The sequence below is a fragment of the Tursiops truncatus genome, chromosome 14, assembly GCF_011762595.2.
Source record: "Tursiops truncatus isolate mTurTru1 chromosome 14, mTurTru1.mat.Y, whole genome shotgun sequence".
In the NCBI taxonomy this organism is placed as follows: Eukaryota; Metazoa; Chordata; class Mammalia; order Artiodactyla; family Delphinidae; genus Tursiops; species Tursiops truncatus.
In genome coordinates this window covers 68,178,974-68,200,663 of record NC_047047.1, presented here as the reverse complement: position 1 = coordinate 68,200,663, position 21,690 = coordinate 68,178,974, and the positions used below count along the sequence as shown (strand labels likewise).

Sequence of the window (21,690 nt, the reverse complement as noted above, 5' to 3'; positions counted from 1 at the left end):
CTCTCTGGGCTTCAGTTTACCCATCTATAAAATGAACGAGTTGAACTACATAGTCTCCCATACTCCAGGATAGATGGCTCCCGCGGCCCCTGGCCCCAGGCACCCAGAGCAGCCCTGGGGTGCCTGCGAGGGCCCCTGTGCAAACCCAGCCTCTGGGATAGGCCAGAGGGAGCTGGCCAGGGAGGCAGGCCTGGCTCCAGGCCAGGCTGTGTCTGCAAACACTGACCTTGGCTGCCGCGGGGATTTTCCATGACACCAGCACCACCCCCCTCAGCTCCCCCTAATCCCATGTGGGCCTGGGGAGGGCAGAGGAGGGGGGCTGTCCTACATCAGAGAACCCTGAACCGAGTTATAGGGGCACCTGCGGATGGAAGAGAGCTAAAAGAGAGACAGAGGAGAGGGCAGTGGGCCGCCACGTGGGAAGCTGGGGAGGAAGGCAGGGGGAGGGGGACGACCATGGTGGGGAGTGGGGACAAGAGCTGGAAGAGGAGCCGGGAGGATGGGAAGAGAGGATCTGGAGAGGGGCAGGGCCGGGGGGGGGGGGGGGGGCAGTGCTGTGCCTCCGAGCTGTCCTTCCCAGGCGCTCTGGCCTGGAGGGGGACAAACTCCAGACCCAGTTCTGCACACTGGTCCCTCCTGCCAACCCAGGTCCTTGAGGCCCCAGTGGTTTCCCAGGCCTAGCTCAGGCCTTGGCCAGGACCGGGGACAGCAAGGGATTCCTTCTGGGCCCTAAGGCTGATTTCATTTTGCAGAGTCCTGGGGGCCACAGGGAGGGCAGGAGCTATGAGTCACAAAGGGCCCTCCTCTTATTCCCCACCCCACCCCCACCCCACCCCTGCTGCCGCCGACTGCTGGGTGTCTAGGGGAAGTTTCTCTCATCCACATCTCATACTTCTGGGCTGTCTGGGCTGAACAGCGTTATCTGAGCAGCTGCACCCACCCGGCCTTGTGCCGGACACAGGGGACTTGCAGGCCCTCCGTGGGCTCAGAGCCCTGCAGAGCTCCTCTGCAGAAATCCAGGCCTGAGCGCGAGGCAGAGGGAGAGGTCCCTGCAGCTTTGGGGAGGTGCTCCAAGGTTCTTGGAAAAGGCAAGGTCTGAGCTGGATCCTGCAGGATGGAAGGAGAGGGCCTGCGCTCCCCTCCCCATCTCCACCAAGCTGGGCAGCCTCTTTCTTCCCTCCCTCCCAGGGCCTGGGCCAGCTTCCTTCCGCCTCGTCTCCTTTAACACACCAATTAGGTCCCTGCGGAGCCTCCGGTCCTACTTCCTGGCTTCTCACTGCTGCCACCTCCAGATCAAGGGGGCGGCTCCCTGTCTGTGCCTCAGGGTCCTCCGTGGACCTTTCTGAGGTGCCCTCTGCAGGCCCAGCAGGAGAGCTCAGCCTCCTCTGGGGGTGCCTATGTCTCACAGCCAGTCCCCTGGAGCCGCCCCATCTCCCTCAAACCCCGAGTCCTCTCCGGCTGCCCCACCAGACCCAGACAGCATGCTGAGGTCACACCCCCTCCCCAGGTGCAGCTTTGCATCAGCCCAGCTTGGTCCAGAGCGCACAGCCTCTGGGTACCTCTGGCCACGGGTCACCTCATCCATCTTCTCTCAGGGCAAACATTAGCCCAGCCAGGGCCATATTTACATTAGATAACTAGGTCTCGGGGAAACCAAGAAACAGGTTGCAGCTAGGCATTGCCAAGGGCTGTGTGTTTCTAATCTACGGAAGGGCTGGGCCAACCAGAGACGGGACACCAGAGAATCTCAAAGTCAGAGACCGGGAAGAAGGACTTTAGAGTTCTTGTTGCTACAGAGGAGCGTTTCCCAAACTGTGCTCCAGGGAACACTTGTCCAGCAATATGCACTGTGAGAGAAGTGTTCCAAGGTCATACTAGCAGGAAAATTTAAGCACATTCTCCCAACTTCAACTGACCTTGCTCTTGAACACGTCTGTGGCTCTGATGAAGCCTCCACTTAAATCAGATGACAGCAAATGCAGTTGAATTCAGCATTCCTGCAATTTCATTTAACCAAGCAACACTTTTCTCATCCAACAGTTATTAATAGTACATGAAATTGGTATTCCAGGAAATTACCTTTGGGAAACACTGATCTCAGAATGTCAGTGCTGAAAGGAACTTTAAAGACCATCTAATTTTGATGTTCCCCAAAATATTCATACTAATGATTAATATTTATTGATCCCAACATCCTAAGCATTTTAAGTCAACTAACTCGTCAAATCCCCAGAGCCACTCTATGAGGTAAGTGCATCATTATTCCCATTTTACAGATGAGGAAACTGAGGCGCTTAGAAGATTAAGTAACCTGGCCAAAGCTGAAAGCTGTTTGACTCCAGAGTCTGTTCTCACCTATACCACTAAACTGCAGAGATCCCCGTGGAAAGTAGAAGTATCCATTTTCAGTATTTCAAAAGCATAATAATAAAGTTCAGTCTCAGAATCAGTTATCCCATGCTAATCAGAAGTTCTGACTGGGAAATGAGTTCCTAATTAATTTTGATGGGAAAATAATTCATTTTTTCACAATTATCTATGCAGTGCCTATTTTAGGTAGTAGCTACACTGTACTGATCAACATATTATACTTCATACGTAAAATATTTAAAAATTTAGACTGTATGAATGGGTGTGGGTGAACAAAAAAAACAAAAAAGGCATCCATAGCAGGGGGAAAAGGTGGGAACCCTTTATCTTGTCCTGTCCTTCCATGTCACAGATGAGGAAAATTGAGCCCCAGAGAGGAAAAGGGACTTGCCCAAGGCACAAGCTGGTTATGGTTAGGGCCAGGTCAGACCCCCAGATCTCCCGCTTCCTAGTCCCAAGCTCTTTCTTCCACCCAAGGCTGTGGTCAGCTTTCTAACTTTGTGGCCAGCTAGGCCAGGGGTAAGAGGTCAGGCACTCAAGCTGGCAGGTATGTGAGGTCAATGGGAACAGTCAGCTGAGTTCAATCCAGCCAAGGCCATGACCAAGGGCTCAGACTGATTATTTGTGCTTCGACTAGAAGGAAATAGTCCACAGAGAGAAAAAGTTCAGTAAGAGGGAGGGATGGCCCCCCAACCCTCTGCATCTCCCTGGAAGACAGAGCTTTGGCCAGTTTCTGAGGCCCTTGGTGATGTTGGGAGGAAAATAGAAGAACTAAGGCCCCGGGGCTCCCATCCCACCTAATTTTTCCTGCTGTCTCAAAATATTCATAATTAATATTTATGTCCAGCCATATAATTTTTAAATCTAGCCACTTGGCTTCCTCAGGTAAATTCTATGCTCCAGCCAGGTTTCTAGGCCATCTCCTAGCTGGGTTGCTCCCAAGCAGGGGCTGCTGGGCTCTGGTTGAATGAACAGGGCAACCTTGGTTATACTGAGCCATAGGGCAGAGGACAAAGCATTGAGTTTGGAATGGAATATCCCAGGTTATAGTCCTGGCTCTTCCATTCACTAGCTGTGTGATCTTGAGCAGGTCACTCTCCCTCTCTGGGCCTCTGTCGCCTCATCTGTACAATATAAGGACTGGACCATATGGTCAGTAAGGACCTTTCTGGCTCTGAGCATATGGTGGATTCAGGAAGGGTAGCTGGGAGAAGAGGGGACAGGAACAGCCCCAGTCAGCTCTGAGAGGCAGGGTCGAGAGTCTCAGGGTCAGGGCGTGAGTTCTGGCTGGTCGGTCCATCACGTATTAGGAGGGAGGATCCTCAGAGAATCAGCCCCGGAGCGTAGCCTCTGTGTATGTCAGCAACACACAAGGACAGATGGAGCGCCTCATCCTGAGATGCGCAGGGCTGGACAGGAAGGAGAAAACGGGGACTCCCTTTGCCCCCTCTCCCTGGTAAAAACCAAGCCTGAGCACTGGGCAGGCGGCAGGCCTGCTGGCAGGCAGACAGGCCTTGCCAAACTCTCAGTTACTTCCCAGAAGTTCCAGGGCCCCCTGGGAGTGGCTCCACCCCAGCTGGCGTCCCTCCAAGCTGGGTGCCCACGTCAGCAGGTCCTCCCAGCTCCCTCGCCCTTTCACCCAGTGACAATAGAACAGGCGAAGGGGCGGGGGCATGCTGACCCTAGGCCCGATGCTTGGAGAAGCATCTGAATGCCTTGGCGTTGCACCCCTGTTGCCATTTCCGCCCCATCCAGCTCAGGGCAGTGGCTGAGACGAGGCTCCAAATGGACTGCTCTCCTCTCGGGTCTCAGTTTCCCATCCTGATCGCCTTCCTGGGTGATAAATTGGCTCTGAGGCATCAGAATGAGCGATGAGTCAGAAAGTCTAGTGGCCTTGGCCAACTCACAAGGCTCCTCCAGCTTTCATTATTCCAACTATAAAGTGGAGATAGTCATAATAACGATCTTGCAGCAAGTGTTGGAGAATTAAAGTTAAAAATGTATCTGAAGGATAAGATGTGCAGCCTCAGCGTGTGGTAGGAAGTGAGGGTGGGCCCTGGAGGGCACCAGACCCCAAAGGTGGGGCAACACTGCACAGGACAGTGGCCGTGGCGGAGCATGAGACTTGGGGCCGGGGGGCTCTGTGGGCAGCCCACAGCGGGTAGTGAGGCTGCCAGGCCGGCAGGCACTCGGCTTTCCTAAAGGATGGTGGACCGGAGGGCAGTTACAGCTTATGAACAGACACAGGTGAGATGCAATGGTGGTGAGAGGGGGTCATTTTCCCTGACGCTGGGATGTAGTTGCCTGACCCCATCAGGGACTGCCTGCCACTCAGGACTGCACTTTCAGGCCGACTTTCCCCTGTGAGTCCCCTCACTGCTCCTTCTGTCGTGAACTCCACAGGTTCCAAAGCACTTTTACGTCCAGTCTCTCCTTTACTCCTTTTTTTGTTTTTTTGTCTGCGCCATGCGGCTGGCAAGATCTTAGCTCCCTGACCAGGGATCAAACCGGGGGCCCTGGCAGTGGAAGTGTGGCGTCCTAGCCACTGGACCGCCAGGGAATTCCCTCTCCTTTATTTCTGACAGCAGCTCTGGCAGTGGTGGCCGGGGTGGGGATTAACAGCTGTAGCTCAACCCCGCAGAGTGCAGAGCAGACGAGAGAGGTCCAAAGAGGGGAACGGATTTGCCCAATGTCACACAGCCAGCCTGTGGTCAAGCCGGGGCTGGTCCATGCCTCCCTATCCCTGTTCAGCCATGGCCACAGTGCTGTGCCCTCCCCCGCATCCTATGCTGCGCAGGCCTGGGGGACAGGGAAGGGCAGGATGATGAGCTGCTCTGACTCGGAGCCTGCCCAGCTGTCGAGGTGAGCTGTGGTCTGGCTGCTGTGGCCGAGCTGGCGGGCACAATCTGTTCTCACCCTGCTGGGGTGCAGACGGGCCAGGCATGGCAGCTCAAGAGCTCAGCTATCCAGGCCCCTGGCAAAGGGTGACACAGTCACCAGCTAGAGGCCACGGTCAGGGAGCAGGGGAGCCCATTCTAAGGGCGGCCCACAGCCTCACATACCCCAGCAGCAGTCCCCCGACCTCCCTGAGCTTTAAGATTCACATGGCTTTAGGCTGACAGAGATGCCAAGCTTACTGGAAATGAGCCGTCTGCCAGCCTAGGTGGTCTCTTGGAAATATGAGGGAAACCTGGCCCTGCATTGTGAGCTGTTACTGAGCTGTTACTGAGCGCTTCATATGTACAAGACTCCGTGCTAAGTGTTATACACATTATCTCACCTATTTCTCCCCAAAAGTCCTGTGATGCAGGTGCTACTTATGAGCCCCATTTTACAGATGTGGAAACTAAGGCTCAGAGAGGTTTTCTTTTTTAGAAAACACACAGTCCATGGCAGAGTCAGGATTTGAATTCAGATCCCATACCAAAGCAGACGGCATCCTGCCTTGCCATCAATTCAACAAACATATTTTGGGCATAGCCCATGGTCATGGCTGGCAGTGAGTTGGGGGGGGGAGGTAGGGAAGAACATGACAAAGTCCAGCAGTGCCCACCCCCACCCACCCCAAGCTAGTATTTAGCGTACATATGTATTTACAGTTGGGGGACCTGAGTGACAGAGTAGGGGATGGTGGTAGTACTGGCCCTGGACTTCAAAGCTGAACATTCTCAGGGCCACTCAAAGCAGGGATCACTTCCAGCTGTGAGCAACCCAGGATGGCTGCAGAGAAGAAGCAGCATTTTTAAGTTTTTTGGTTTTTTTAATTTTTTAAAATTTATTTTATTTTTGGCTGCATTGGGTCTTTGTTGCTGGGCGCAGGCTTTCTCTAGTTGCGGCGAGCAGGGGCTACTCTTCGTTGCAGTGCTCGGGCTTCTCATTGCAGTGGCTTCTCTCGTTGCGGAGCACGGGCTCTAGGTGCTTGGGCTTCAGTAGTTGTGGCATGCGGGCTCCGTAGTGTGGCTCGTGGGCTCTAGAGCGCAGGCTCAGTAGTGGTGGCGCACAGGCTTAGCTGCTCCGCGGCACGTGGTATCTTCCTGGAACAGGGCTCAAACCCGTGGCCCCTGCATTGGCAGGCAGATTCTTAACCACTGTGCCACCAGGGAAGCCCTCAGTTAAGTTTTGATAAGGCTTTAAAAGGTGGGAAAAATGGAAAGCATTACTTTATTATAATAATCCTGTTAATAAAAGTAATAAATATCTTAATAGCTCGGTGAAGGAAGCAGGGCCAGGACCAGCAGGCATAATTTTACAAATGAGGAAACATGCTCAGAGAGGGGGAGTAATTGGCTCAAGGTCACACAGCCACTAGTGACAGGGCCAGACTTGTGCCTAGGGCTTCTGAGTTCCCATCTAGGGTCCTTTCCTCTCTAGGTCTCCAGGCAGAACTCTTGACTTAGGCCATGTGACGGTTGGCTCAGAGGGAGGCTTTGCCTCTGCCTGGCTCCTGGCTGGGTGAGGGCTGAGGGGCATGGCTGGGCGTGATAGGGTTGAGACTGTCTGACTGGTGATAGCAACACCTGGAAGGACAACCAGGGCCCTTGCTTTGACAAAGGCAATGCCACATCCCCATGAGGAGAGACCCTACATTGGGGCCAGGCATAGAGGATGATCCCAGGGCCCCACAGAGGGTTTGATGAGGACTCTGGAGCACTGATTCATGGGGGGAGGGCACTGTCTCCTTTCTCCTCCTCTGACACGGGTGGGCCAGCTGCCTCTGGGAGACTGGTGGGCCCCAGGGGCGAACTACCCCCATAAGCTTTGGCTGGAAGCAAGGAAATCATCAAGGACCCCCAGGGTCCCTCCCTTCACACTGAATCACAGGATGCAGGACTCATTCAGTCCAACCTCCACCCCTTATAGTCAAGGAAACCGAGGCCCAGAGAGGAGAAGGAACAAGTCCAAAGCCCACAGACACTAAACTAGAATCCAGGTATCCCAACTGACTTGCCAGTACTGTTTCACGCTATCCACGCTGCCTCTAGACTAAGTTCCCAACAGCAGCACGAGTCAGCTCCTATTCTGGGTAGAGAAAATGGTCAGGTCTTTGAAGCCAAACAGACTCTAATTCAAACGCACGTTGCTCTGCCTCCAAACAGTGTGACCCCGGAAAAGTCACTTAACCCTCCCTGCTTCCTCTTTCCTTCCTACCTACCCCCTGGAGTGGTCATGATAGTAAATGAGAAATCATCAGCAAGGAACTAGCACAGTGCCTAGGGACAAGGATGCACCCATAACGGTGAGTCGCCTTCTCTTTGGCCAAAGGAAAAAGAGGCCAGACTCTGCGAGGCTGGGGAAGGAGAGGGGAGAGTAGGGGGAAGGGAGGCAGGTTTCTGGAAGGGCAGCCCCTTAGCACGTGTTTGATCTCCTCTTCCCCTTTTTCCCCCAGGCTACGGCCACGCAGCGCCCAGCACCGACGGCGGCAAGGTGTTCTGCATGTTCTACGCGCTGCTGGGCATCCCGCTCACGCTGGTCATGTTCCAGAGCCTGGGCGAGCGCATCAACACCTTCGTCAAGTACCTGCTGCACCGCGCCAAGAGGGGGCTGGGCATGCGGCGCGCGGACGTGTCCATGGCCAACATGGTGCTCATCGGCTTCTTCTCGTGCATAAGCACGCTGTGCATCGGCGCCGCGGCCTTCTCCTACTACGAGCACTGGACCTTCTTCCAGGCCTACTACTACTGCTTCATCACGCTCACCACTATCGGCTTCGGCGACTACGTGGCGCTGCAGAAGGACCAGGCGCTGCAGACGCAGCCGCAGTACGTGGCCTTCAGCTTCGTCTACATCCTCACGGGCCTCACGGTCATCGGCGCCTTCCTCAACCTCGTGGTGCTGCGCTTCATGACCATGAACGCCGAGGACGAGAAGCGCGACGCCGAGCACCGCGCGCTGCTCACGCGCAACGGGCAGGCGGGAGGCGGCGCCGGCGGCGCGGGCGGCAGTGCGCACACCACGGACACCGCCTCGTCCACGGCTGCGGCAGGCGGCGGCGGCTTCCGCAACGTCTACGCCGAGGTGCTGCACTTCCAGTCCATGTGCTCGTGCCTCTGGTACAAGAGCCGCGAGAAGCTGCAGTACTCCATCCCCATGATCATCCCGCGGGACCTCTCCACGTCCGACACGTGCGTCGAGCAGAGCCACTCGTCGCCGGGAGGGGGCGGCCGCTACAGCGACACGCCCTCGCACCGCTGCCTCTGCAGCGGGGCGCAGCGCTCCGCCATCAGCTCCGTGTCCACGGGCCTGCACAGCCTGTCCACCTTCCGCAGCCTCATGAAGCGCAGGAGCTCCGTGTGAACGCCTTGCGGGGCCTGGAGCACCTGGGAGCGCGGGCGGGGCGGGGGGCTCCTGCCCGGAGGAGCAGCGGGGTCGGCGAAGAGACCGCCCCAGCCGCCTTTGGCGCCCCTACACCCCTTACCACCCTCCCCCCGCCCCCCATCTCCGACTGTGCCTGCTTGCACCAGCCGGCAGGAGCCGGGGCTCTGAGGACCCCTGGAGCCCGCATCTGCGCCCTGCAAATTCCGAGAAATGTGAAACTTTGGGGGGGGGGGGTTGGTCGGGGAGGGAAGGCAGAAGCTGGGAGCCTCCCATCCCTTTGGAAAAATAAGGAGCTCCCCAGTTCGCAGAGGCCCTGCTGGTAACCAGACCATCACCCCTCCCCCTGTCCCTTACGGAGGGAACTTCGTGTTCCGTGTAAGTTTGCATCTCTATTTATACCTCTGTCCTGCCAGGTCTCCCACGTTCCCTTGGCTCCAAAAGTCAGGGTGTCTTTGTCGAGGTCACCCCACACAGTCCCACTCCCCTTCCTCATCCCCAGCTGTGTCTCCCAGTCTCCCACTACCTTTTGTGTTGTTTTGCATGGCTTTGCAGTTATGGAGGAAATGGAAACCCAGCAGTCCCTAAAGCTAGTCCCCAGAGGGCAGGCAGATGGAAGCAAGGACAGGCAGGCTGCAGAAGGGGTGGAGAAGGGAAGGGGGAGGCAGGGGTCCAACAGTCTGCAGGGTGGTCCCCTTGGTAGGTGAGAGCTAACTGGCCTCCAGTCACATCCTCATGTGGGGCCAGAGGGAGTCCAGCCTTCCAGACACTGCCCTTGAAATCAAACAGAAAACTTCCTCCTTGCCATCACTGGCCGCTGCTCCTAATAACCGACTCTTAGATCCGTGAAATGAGTTTGAAAACCCCGTCCTGACTACCCATTCGTTTGATTCTCACCACACCCCAGTTAGGTCACCAGGGCAGGAGTTGTCATGCCCATTTTACAGATGACACTGAGACCCAGACAGGTGACATGACTTGCCCAAGGTGACACAGGTAGCAAAAGGCAGAGGGGAGCAAGAACCAGGCTGTTTGTTCTGAGCCTAAGTGCTCTTTCTTTCGACTCCTCTTCCCGCTCTTTGAAAGCAAAGTTCCCAGCCTGCACACCCTGGGCGTTGTGTGGGCAACTGGGCCTTAGACCAGAACCAGAGCCCAGGACTGAGCCAGTGCTGGGCTCAGCCGCTCCTCTGCTTGGCCACGAGGCAGGGCTCTCAGTGGGCTGCTGAAGCAGGGTAGGACCACTCAGTCAATGAACTTCCTACTTACAAACAGGGGAGTCCTTAGGGCCAGATAAGCGGAGCTGGGGCTGACAGCAGAAAGGCCAGGAGCTGGAGCTCTAGGAGTTGGGGAATTGGGCAGAGCAGCCTAGAGAGCTGGCAGGCATATCCTCCTGGGACGTGAACCCTGACCCCACAACCAGTGTTGGTGCCTGTGTCCCAAGTAGCTAGAGATAAGCCATAGCTGCAGCAAGGAACGCTCCTCCCAGGTGTACCCCCTGCCTACCCCACCTGCAACCCAGAAGCCCAGGTACAGAGCAGCAGTTGGAGGTGAGAGCCTGGGCTCCACGGTCAGGGCCCAGAGCTAGAGCTGGGACCATGACTCAGACAGCATCAAGGGATGGGTGAGGGGCCGCTCCCCCTCCAGCTGCCCCCTCTTACTGTTCCCGTGTCAGCTCCTTAACACTGCTGAGCGAGGCCAGCCCTGGCATTCAGGGAAGCTGTAGTGGGGGCCCCCAGGGGGATCAGCCTCAGCCCCACCCTGACCCTGCGCTCCGGCCTCTGGGCACCACGGGAGGGAAGTCTGGCCTGGCCTGTGTGTGAATGCCGTGTCAGTGTGGAGCGTCCTGGCTGCCCAGGTGCCACAGAGAGCAGGGCCCAGGAGCCGGGGCTGCCCTCTGTGTTTATGTTGGGGTGCCTCTGTCCAGTGTGCGACCCTGCCCTCGAGGGGTCCTGTCCCGTCAGTCCCAAGGGAGCCACGACCAAAGTTGTAGGGAGATGGTGGGGAGGGAGGCCGAATGGCCCTCGCAGAGCACGGCAGACTGCTCGGTCTCCGGCCAGGTCTTTCCTAGGGAACTGGAAGGCCGGTGTTGCTTCTCCCTCACCCCCTCCCACTGAAGGCAGCCTTTCTGCTTCCCCAATGCCTTATGCCTGGGCACACTGCCACAGAATATGCAATACGTGTGGGTGACATGCCCCTGCGCCCACACCCTCACCCCGGGCAGCCCCTGGACCCCACAGGCCGCAGCTGCCACGGCCTCCCTTCAGCCCCTCCTGCCTATCTGTCTTCACACTGAGAATGGCGCCTAATAAATGCTGTCCATGGAGACCAGGGTCAGGCTCAGCTGCCTCTGTCATCGTGTACCCTTGGCACTGCCAGGGAGTGGCCACTCCCCCTCTGCGGTCTGAGGACACACCCAGCAGACGCAGCTCAGGGGTGAGATACATTGCGGGCACCTCTCTTCCAGGTACATTTTCCTCCGGGTGTGGAGGGACAACACAGCCTGGGACTGGGCCCCAGAGCCCAGGATAGACCCGGAAGCAGATGCATCCTGCAGCGGTGCTAGCGCCTGGAATCAGCGAGCCAGTGGCTTCCAGGTGCCACTGAGTACGATCCACAGTGGCCTTTGACCCCACAACCCATGCCTGTCTCCCCGTCTGTCTTTCTTTCATGAAGCAATACTCAACCCCTACTACAGCCAATGCATTCTAATACTTTCTATTCTAGTTCATGTTATAAAATGCTGGTCACAACCCACTAAATTGATTTCTCTCCCCACTAATGGTTTGCTCCCTGCAGATTGAAATACACTAGAGAAATAAAGGCAGTGTGGGTAAGGCTACTTTGTCCCAGTCCTCCCACCCACCCACATAGGTCAGTTGAAAAATACAGAGAGAGACCTATTTACTGGGGATCCAGGGGTCGAAGAAAGAAGTGGTGGCACATGCAGGAGGCAGGACACGGCCAAGCCTTGTGTGACGGCGCTCCTGGCTGCTCCTTGCAGCTGCAGGCAGGCCCCTGGGACACACTGATTGGCCTTCGGCCCTGGGGGTGACCACGGCACAACCGGCCCTGAGCTCCCCTTGGCTCACCGCCCCCAAGACCATCTCATCAAAAGCCAGGGCTTCCTGCCCACGGCCTATCTGCCTCTGTCTTTCTTAGAAGAGCTAAGTTAAACGATGTCATTTTTGAGGTCAGCAGTGGCCAGTCCAATATCGCTTTGACTTTCCTAGGCAGTTCCTACAGGACATAAACTTGCTGATGCTTGCCCTCCTTTCTTCATTGCCTAGGGTGAAATAATCAGAATTCGAAGGAATTCCCCAAGGGGCTGCAGTCATCCCAGTCTTCCGAGGGGTGATCAGAATCGTGGCTGCAGTGACCTGCACCCCAGCCCCTGCCCACAGCTCCTAATGGCTCAGAATTGCCCTTGGTCCTACCGTGGGCTCTTTATCTCCAGGTGATGCCATCCCCACCCTCCTCACTTCCACACAGCCTCTGAGGCATCCTGCACTAAAAAAAATATATGTACAGCAAAACAAAAATAGAAAACCAGCACCCCAGAGCGGGGTGTGGTATAAATATACCAAGACTCTGACTGAAGTGGTTCCTCTGCGCCAGCCTCAGATGGAAACAGAAGCTTCCTGGGAGCTGAGAGAGAAAAGGGTCTGCAATGGAACGCTTCCCAAAACGTGTCCCATGCTATACCTTGTGGCGAAAAGAGTTCCTTGGTCAGATACACTGCACAGATCGCTCAAGTGTGGAGCTTCCCGAGACATCTTAGCCCAGTGAAGGTTCTGAAAAGCCCAACAGCAGACCCAGCTGTTTACCTGTGCTTAAACTCACAGCATTGCCCAAAATCACTCCCAGCACCAGCCCTTCGTTTGCACGACATCTCCTCACACCCCGGGTCCCACAGAGCACGCTTTGGGAAACGCTGATCTAGTGAAACCTGTCTGATGAAGAGAGACGTTTGATCCTACCCCCTCAATAAACTCCAAAAGGAGCTGAGCTTATAAGTCCTTCTATAACTGAAGGCCGTGACATTATGAAATACCTGTTTTATTCCCTATTACACGTTAGCTCAAACCAAGGCTCGGAGTAGCTCACTTGCCAAGATCAGGCGGTGGGCTGGTGGCAGAGTTGGGATTTGAGCCCAGGCCCGATGACTCCGAGGCGTAAGCTCTCAGCCACCTTGCTGCGTCCTGTCCCCAGGTGGTCCACGTCTTCAGCAAAAGTTTGGTGGAAGCCGCAGAGCTGTTTAGGACGTGTCATTTCGTATTCAGAATCTTGGTGAGTGGGGAGCCTATAACCTAAAAATGTCTCCCTTCAAAGATGACAGGTCCTGAGGCAGCCAAGAAATTCTGTCCCATCTTCAGTCCCCGCATCCCATAGATAGGACCATTCAGCTCTTTCTTTCTTTTAGCTTCACTACAACTTATCTCAGGAAGCCAAGGGCAGGGAAGGGATGTCTAGGGCCAGGGAAGAACTTCAGAACAGACACACTGTCAGAGGAGAAAAGCAACAGCCCCACCTCAGGGCACACCTCGCCGTCCGCACTGAGTAGCATGACGCTTAAGCCCCCCTGTCTCTCCCGAAGCTGGGTTCAGCCTAGAAGGCTGAGACTTCATTTCCCTAGGGGCCTCTGAACAGCCCAGTCTGTAGTGGACACGGTCCCCTCCTCTTGCCCAATGATGCTGGGACAACAGCCTCAGGCACTGCCATCACCTCGGTCAAAGTTTGCAAAGCATCACACGCACACACACACACACACACACACACGCACACACACACTCCTCTAGATTTGTGGTCCGGCTCCTCTTTCTCAGAGGAAGCAATTTTGGTTCAGAGAGAGGAAGTGAGATGCTCAAGGTCAGGAGGCAAGATAGCGGTGTAGCCAGGATTGGTATCCGATAGCCTCGCTTTCCACACTTCCTCCCCACACACCCACACAGAGCAGAGGCCCAGCCTTCTCTGACTCTGATTTCAGATGAAAGCTGCTAATTGCTAATCTCTGAGGTTGAGTCACTCTCACTCATGCTGGAAATTTCGCACATCTACATCTGGACACACACCAGGAGACGCACAGCCCCGCCCCCACTCACCCAGCTGCAGGGGAGGGCCTTGTGGGTAGTGCCACCCTTAGGACGGGGGCTGTGATGGAATTGACTCCATGATCTTCTCTGGCCGTGAACTCCCCGAAAGTCCACGCTAACGGCCTTTTCCATTTACAAAGCCCTCTCACTTCATTCTCTCGTTGGTTCGTTGGACAGCTCTGTGATTTAGGTGAGAATTAACGCTCCCATTTTACAGATGACAGAACTAAAGAAAGACTTGAGGTCCTGAGAGCCGGCACTGTTCCACATTCACTTCCATATTGTTGATGGTTGTGCCGGGCCACAGCTCCCTGTGTGCCCCAGTACCTCTGGGCCCCAAGTGTCCCCCACAGTGTGCCAGGCTGGTTCCCATGGGTTGGGGAGGCCCAGGCGGATGTGACTCACAGAACCTATTAGCAGAAGGAGACAAGGAGTCATGAACGTTTTACCCACTTCACCATGAGCCCTGAGCAACTTTGTCCAGAGCCATGGACTTTGGATTAAGGGCAGGACAATGCCCTTAATAACAAGCCCCGCCCTTCAGCTGGAAGGGCCATAAGATCCCCGGGAGAAGGTCGTGCCTTTGACCCAGGCCAAGTCCCTAAGTCAACACTCTTCCTCCCTGAAGAGGGAACACGTGAACAGGTCCTCCCTGACTACAGAGTATTCTGCTCTGACTACCGGATCAGAGTGGTAGGAAGAAGGCCCACAGCCCTGGGCTTGTTCTGGACCCAGCATCAGGGTTTGAGAGGTACTGTCCTTCCAGATTGCACAGGTCCAGCTGGGGAGACTGAGGGTGCCGCTGGGGCAGGGAGCCTGGCCTGGGCTGTGTTGTGCTTGGGCCTCACCTTTGTCGTAAAAACTCTCATTCTGCCCTTATTTCAGGCCACCAAAACTTCTAAGGAAACTTTTGGCTGCCAGAAGTACTGTGCCAGCCTCTCTCCAAAGGTAAAGGACATGCCGGAGAATCAAGGGTGTGTTCATTATTGAGCACCTACTGTGTGCCACAGACTTTACAAATCTCACAACCACCCTGTGAGGCAGGTGCTGTTACCCTCATTTTGGTAGATGAGAAAGGTAAGACTCAGAGAGGTTAAGTGACTTGCCCGAGGTCACACAGATAGTAAGTGGCAAAGCCGCACCCAGGACCCTCTGGCTGTAATGCTCAGGCACTTTCCAGGGCACATCCGTGCCTGGAATACATCTAGTCCAGCCTCCCCACAAAATAAGAACTGCCTCAACATCTTCCCTACCAGGCCATACAGCCTCGGTTTACAGGACCCTTGCTCTCCGAGGCCGCCCCTTCATTCACTGAAAAGCAGCTCTAATGACCACATGGAGACGTTGACCATATCCTTTCTATTGAGACAAGAACTGCTTCCAGTTCTGGCTGTGCCTTCTGGAGCCACAGGGAGTAATTCCGTCTGTTTCGGGCATTGCTCTAAAGGATTCAAGATGGCTCCCCACGTAGACAGGTACCTCTAAGTCTCCTCCAGGTTAAATGTCCTATTCTTTCAGCCACACCTCCATAAACAGTACATCTAGACCTCTCACAGCCCTCCTCTGGAAGAGCTTCAGGTTACTTCTTCCCCAGGAGTTTGATCCCTCATGTGTGGTCCAGCTGCACAGAGGTGACGAGCGTCCCCTCCCTTGCTCTGGATCTTCCTATTAACGCCGCCTAAGAGCACATCTGACACATGGGCAGCCGCCTCACGCTGAGCTTGCAGCCCAGCAAAACTTTCCCGGAGCTTGTCGTGTGAACCACTGTGACAGACACTACTGGTTACCTGATCAAGGGCCATCCCTGCGCCCTTCTGCCTTGATGGCAGAGGGAGACATTCCTCAGGTGCTGACCCTCCCTCAACTCCTGTTCCAGGAAATAAGCCAATCACGGTGACCTCAGGCAGCTTTCCAAAGACTGAATTAGTACGAGTGTGTTCCATTCTGGTTAATGGGTTCTTCAGAGAAGTCTGCTGGGGGCTACTGCGAGAGGCTTTCCTGAAAGAAATCACAAGGGAGGAAATGCCACTCTACTTTGACTGGAACTTGCCAGGTCTATGCGTGATGCCTGGAATAGTGACAGCCATGAGAGAAGACATCGTGGGCACAGTGGGGATGGCAGAAGGAGAAGGTGGAGAGCTTATTTGTCACTGTGACAGTGAGCGGCCCCTGGAACCCCTGACCTCAGGCCGTCTCGTCACAGGAGACAAAAAGTGTAAGACCCAGATGGGTTTTCCATTACTGGCAGCTGAAAGCCCCATGGCCCTCAGGCTCCTGCAACAGGATTATTGTACTGTCTGAACCTGGTGGACCCCAAGGGAGAAATGGCTTTGTTCTTCCTCCCTTCACGGCCTTTAGCAACACTAGCTTGAGCTCCCATTCCTGTCTCTTAAATATCAGCTGGGGCTAATCCCAGAGCTTTGTGGTCGCTCTTGGGTATAAGGAAGTCCAGGCCAGTCTAGTCCAGTTTAAAACTTTAATCTCAGATCCATTTTAATGCTCATATTCTCCCTGTTCCCAGAATAGACCATCCTTCAGCCGAAGGGACTTAGAAAGGGGAGGAGGCATGCTCTTCTCCCCAGCCCCCTCCTTCTATTTCTGGCCCTTCCACAGTCTCAGGCTGGGGAGAGGAATTAAAAAGACAATGGAGGAAAAAAAAAAAAAAAGACAATGGAGGGACTTCCCTGGTGGCGCAGTGGTTGGGGGTCTGCCTGCCGATGCAGGGGACACGGGTTCGTGCCCTGGTCCGGGAGGATCCCACGTGCCGCAGAGCGGCTGGGCCCGTGGGCCATGGCCGCTGAGCCTGCGTGTCCGGAGCCTGTGCTCCGCGGCAGGAGAGGCCATGGCAGTGAGAGGCCCGCGTACAGCAAAAAAAAAAAAAAAAAAAAGACAATGGAGGGACTTCCCTGGTGGTCCAGTGGTTAAGATTTTGCCTTCCAGTGAAGGGGGTGCAGGTTCCCTTCCCTGTAAGGGAGCTAAGATCCCACATGCCTCATGGCCAGAAAACCAAAACATAAAACAGAAGCAATACTGTAACAAATTCAATAAAGACTTAAAAAAAAAAAAAAAGACAATGGAAGCCCTCCGTGTGGCCTGGCTCCCAGTGCTGGCTCTCCAGGGCTCAGTGTGGGGTTTTCAGAACCCACACAGGAGCCTCTTTGTCACCCTGTTCCACGGAGGGGCAACCCAATGTCCCCACAGGCTCTAGCCCGTGGGGGTCCCCCCGCAGCCTCCTCTGGCCCCGCAGCCTTGGGCAGAGCACTGTAAAAATCCAAAGGTGGCCCAGCCAACTTCTAGTGTCCACTTGGTCCACAGGACACTCCCACATCCTGACCATGCCAGTCAGTGGGAGTACAGACGGCCCCCAGGAACCCCTGCCACCCCTCCCCAATGCTCTTCACCCTTGTTCAAATAAGCAGAAGATGGAGCAGCAAGTTTATATCTAAGGAGACATCCAACCTGGGAAGAAGATGCTGTCTCCCCTTCTGGTAGTTTCAATGAGGGATTCCCGGGAGCCCGCTGCCCCAACCTGGCTAGGCTGCAGAGGAGGGAGCCACAGCGCTCTTCCCCCAGATTGACAACTCAGAGCTAAAGTGATTCTCCCTCCTCTCTCTGATGTCCTGCTTATTTATCCAGGCTGGGGAAGACTGAGGACATCTCTTTGCCCTTGAGTGTGCATATGCCAGGTAGCAAATGCCAGGGTAAGAGAAAAAGTCAATGCCTGTTATGTACCTTTCAAGCCAGATCTTTCCTGAGAGGTAGCTGAGCAGCTGCTTTTCTTTTTTTTTTTTTTGTGGTACGCGGGCCTCTCACTGTTGTGGCCTCTCCCGTCGCGGAGCACAGGCTCCAGACGCGCAGGCTCAGCGGCCATGGCTCACGGGCCCAGCCGCTCCGCGGCATGTGGGATCCTCCCGGACCAGGACACGAACCCGTGTCCCCCACATCGGCAGGCGGACTATCAACCACTGCGCCACCAGGGAAGCCCTACTTTTCCTAATGTCAGTGCAAGATCTTGCTGACTTAGCGCTACTAGAATCTCATCTGGTTGGTTCCAGGCTTTTGATGATGTTCTGGGTGTTGAAGCCTGGTTCCACTGTTAAATCTACTCCCGCTCTCTCCCAGCTCTGTGTCACCCACAGATTTGATAATCCAGCTTTCTGTGCCATTATTCAAGCCTTTGATGAAAATATCAAAGAGAACAAGACCGAATAGAGGATCCTTAATTTAGGACGACATTTATTCCAGCATGTTCTTGGTGAACTGTTACTGGCTCCAGCCACTTACCACTTCCTTTTATCTGTGCTCTAAAACTGTCTGTTTAATCAACGCTCACAGGTGATGAGGCTCCAGTCCATAGCTCTCCAGTCTCCCGGGATGTCAGTGACCTGGGCTGGGGATTTGGACTTGCTGAAAATAGCAGGTGCTTCCCCGCCTAGCTCAGCCTTCACCCTCTTCCCCCCTCCTCTTCCCCCCTCCCTCCACCGACTCGTTTGGGCATCATCATTGAGCTCAGCTCTGCCCAGCCACACCCCAGCCCCAGCCCCAGAGCTGAGCACCGCCCGTTCATCCCCTTCCCGGCTCAGACTCAGCTCCTCTCTCAGGCAACTGGTCTGTCCCTGAGGTGGTGGTGGGGGGGTGGGGGGGCGGGAGGGCAGTCACTGGAGTACTCAGATGACCTTAAGTGTTGAGCTCTGCCACGGGAAGCTGCTGACGTCCAGGACCCTGAGGTCAGCTGGGGCTGGGGTGGGTGGAGCACAGAACATGTATTAAGCAAGCGCCAGGAGCTGGGCTAGATGTGTTACCAGAACCTCATCACAACCCTCATCACATCAACTGTCTCCATCCCCTGGGTGAGGAGAGGAGGTGAGGGAGGCCACACCATTTGCCTAAAGACACCCAACCAACCAGTAAGTGGCAGAACCAGTTTCTGACCCCGAGGCTGTGGTTCCACCTTCCAAACTGGCCACCATACCCTCTGGGTAGCTGTGCTGCTCTGTTTTCTCACCTTCCCAGATTCCCTCCCAGGCAGTTAGGGACCGGCTGCTGCTTCAGCAGCCTCTGGAAGACAGGGTAAGCCTGAGCACAGCCCTCCCTGAGCCCCCGGGAGGGAGTAGCACGTTGAGGGCAAGAGGAGGGCGGAGGAGGGGGGAAGAGGGGGAGAGGGGGAAATCAGGCTGCAGGGAAACGAGTCCAGTGTTCCCAAGACCTGACTGATTTGGGATTAATCTTCCAGATCTGGCACCACAGATGCGATAGGAATCTGCTGCTGCCCCGCCCCTCCAGCCCATCGCTGGCGGAACAGATGGGCTGACCCCTCCCTGGGGTCTAAGTAGGGCACTGCTGGGGCTGCTGGGAGGCAGGGAGGGAGCCAGTGAGCCGGGCAGGGAGAACAGGGGCAGACCTAGCTCCACCTCCCCTGCCCGGGCCCCCCAGCTTCTAAGGCGGGTAGACCCTGAGGGTCCGCTGTCTGCTGCCAACAGTGAGTGGGGTTGCCACAGGAGGCAAAGACTCCGGTCCCTGGAGCAGAGCCTGGACGAACACTGCAGGGGATTCATGCACAAGTCAGGCAGTCCTTTCTAATTCCAAAGTCCTTCACCTGAGGCCACTGGAACGGAGGAGGAACCGGAGCTTCCTCCTCGGGGCTCTGGAGCAAGGCTTGGGCAGCGCTGTGCCCAGAGCACCCTGGTCCTAACCAGGCCCAGACTCTGCGCGGGCCCTCCCATCACCATGAGCACAGTGGGGTGGAGCAGGCCCTGGGAGGCCGGGACAATGCAGACACGTAAAGACAGAAGCTGTCAGGGCTGGAGGCACCTTAGGACCCATGAGTGCTCTTTACGTTCCAGAAGCGAACGCTGAGGCTCGGCGAGGAGAGGGTCCTGCACACAGGGAGTGGGTAACAGAGCCGGGGGGGCTGCCAGCTCCCGAGTAGTGCTCCTTCCCTATCAGCACAAGCTGCCGAGCTTTATTTGTAACAGCAAAACCCAGGAACAACCCAGACGTCCACCAGCAGGTACATGCATAAACCAACTGGGCATTTCCACGCCGAGAACTAGTTACCACTCAGCAACAGGAAGGGATGAACCAGTGATACGTGCAACGTGGATGAGTCACAAAAGATCACAGAAGTCAGACAGAGAGGACACACTGTAGAAGTCCATCCATTTAAAACTCTGGGAAGTGTAAACTGGTCTAGAGGGACAGACAGCAAATCGATGGTTTACAGCGCCAGGAGGGGCACTTTAAAAAGGGGCACAGGAAAGATTTGGCGTGAGGGGTATATTCACGGTCTTGATTGTGCTGTTGGTTTTGCAGGTATGCACACATGCTGGGGAGGGGAGGGGGCTGATGCGGGCCGGGGAGGGGATGGACATGGAGTAGAGCTGGCCCTGATGGAGCCTGGAAGGAAGGCTGGGATGTAGCAAATGGCAAAGGCACTGCAGAGGCAGGAGCTTGAATGAAGGCTCAGACAAGGCAAGGCTCTCAGAAGGATCCAGAACAATGGGAAGAGCCCAGGGCTGCTTGGGATGGGGAGGGCGTGGGGCTGAGAGGGGAGCTCTGTGTCCATCTCCTTCGTGGTTATATCTCTGGAGCCTCACAGGTACCTACACTTAACAGGCATCAAAAGATGGTTGTGGACCTGTGGAGGGAGAAAGAAGAGGGGAAAGAGGAGGAGAGTGGAAGAGGGACCCTGGATGCATCCACCAGGCCGGGGTGTGTGGGTATATTATTCCACAGGCAGCAGGGAGCCAGGGCAAAGGAACAATGCATGTAATTTAGAGTTTCAGAAAATATGCCTGGCAGCAAAGTACAGGGACCTCCACTCTGTCCTGACGGATGCAACTGCTCTCTGGAAGGACTGCTCCATCTCTGTACCAGCCTGGACAGGGGAGTGGCAGGGCACATAGCAGGCTCTTCTCCAAGAGCTGGGAGGGCCTGGGATGCCCCAGCTGCTGCTTCCAGAGCTGAGAACAATTTACTCCCCTCGCCAGCCAGGGAGGCCAAGGAGGACCTGTGGCACAGCTAGGAAGGGGGAAGATTTTCAAAACCCTGTGATGGAATCTCCCTGGCTTTCCCCGGCCTCATGTTTCACAGGTGCTCCCAACCCACAGATCAGATCCTCCAGCGGCAGCAGTAGCCCCAGCAGCCCTGCCTCCAGGGCAGGAAGGAGGAACACAGGCCTGTAGGAGTGTATGAGGCCAGGAGGGGCAGGCAGGTACCACATGTCCACTTGGCTCTTCCACAACCCAGCAGCTGAGGAAACTCAGAAGACCCAAGTCCCTCCCCCAAGAGACCACCTCCCCCAGGGCCAGCTCTGGGCTGGGAGTAGGGATGGGCAAATGAATGGGCTTCCGGGATGTTGGGCCAGCTGTCTGCCTGGACCAGACTGCTGTCATCCTGTTTTCAATTCAAGCACCAAAAATGAATAGCAGCTACCTGGGGTGTTAAGATGAACCTTGTTAACTTTGTTCAACCTTGTTCACCTTGAACCATCTTAACCTTGTTCATCTCAACTGCGCATCACTGCACAGTTGACCCCTTCATCTCCTCCCTGAACCTGCGAAGCGGTCCAACTCTACAAATAAGGGTTGCATGCTTCAGCTAGGCCTGTGGACTTGTCTAAAGCACCACAGCTAAAACGCTTAGGAGGAGGGAGCTTCAGCTTCCAAGCCAACCTCAAGAAGGGCCCAGAAAGCATGAGGACAGGATGGATCTTTACGAGGAAATTTACAGACAGCCCAGGGCAGGACCAAACTGTCCCAGCCTCATGGGTCTGCCATTACGGAGAGGCCCCAAAGGGACCACCTTATCCTGCCCTTCAATTTTGTAAATGAGGAGACTCACTGCTGAAATAACGTGTCCATAGTCATACAAGGAAAGTGGCAGAGCCAGTCTCGGCCTGAAAGGCCTCTCTGGTTTT

General features: G+C 55.5%; 1 protein-coding gene across 2 annotated transcripts in view; it reads left to right on the top strand.

Moving 5' to 3' along the window:
* Window positions 1–12,765, top strand: part of KCNK3 (potassium two pore domain channel subfamily K member 3) — a 40,818-nt gene extending 28,053 nt beyond the window's left edge. Inside the window, exons 2-3 of one of the 2 annotated variants that reach the window (XR_012325778.1) lie at window positions 7,757–9,060; window positions 11,970–12,765. Coding sequence is in view for 1 of the 2 variants with exons in the window: in XM_033838899.2 (XP_033694790.1) it covers window positions 7,757–8,664 (908 nt within the window). In the remaining variant the exon portion in view is untranslated. Of the gene's footprint in view, window positions 1–7,756; window positions 11,013–11,969 lie in introns of those variants that run through there. The other variant, XM_033838899.2, reaches the window with a different exon arrangement.
* The last annotated feature ends 8,925 nt before the right edge of the window (window positions 12,766–21,690 follow it).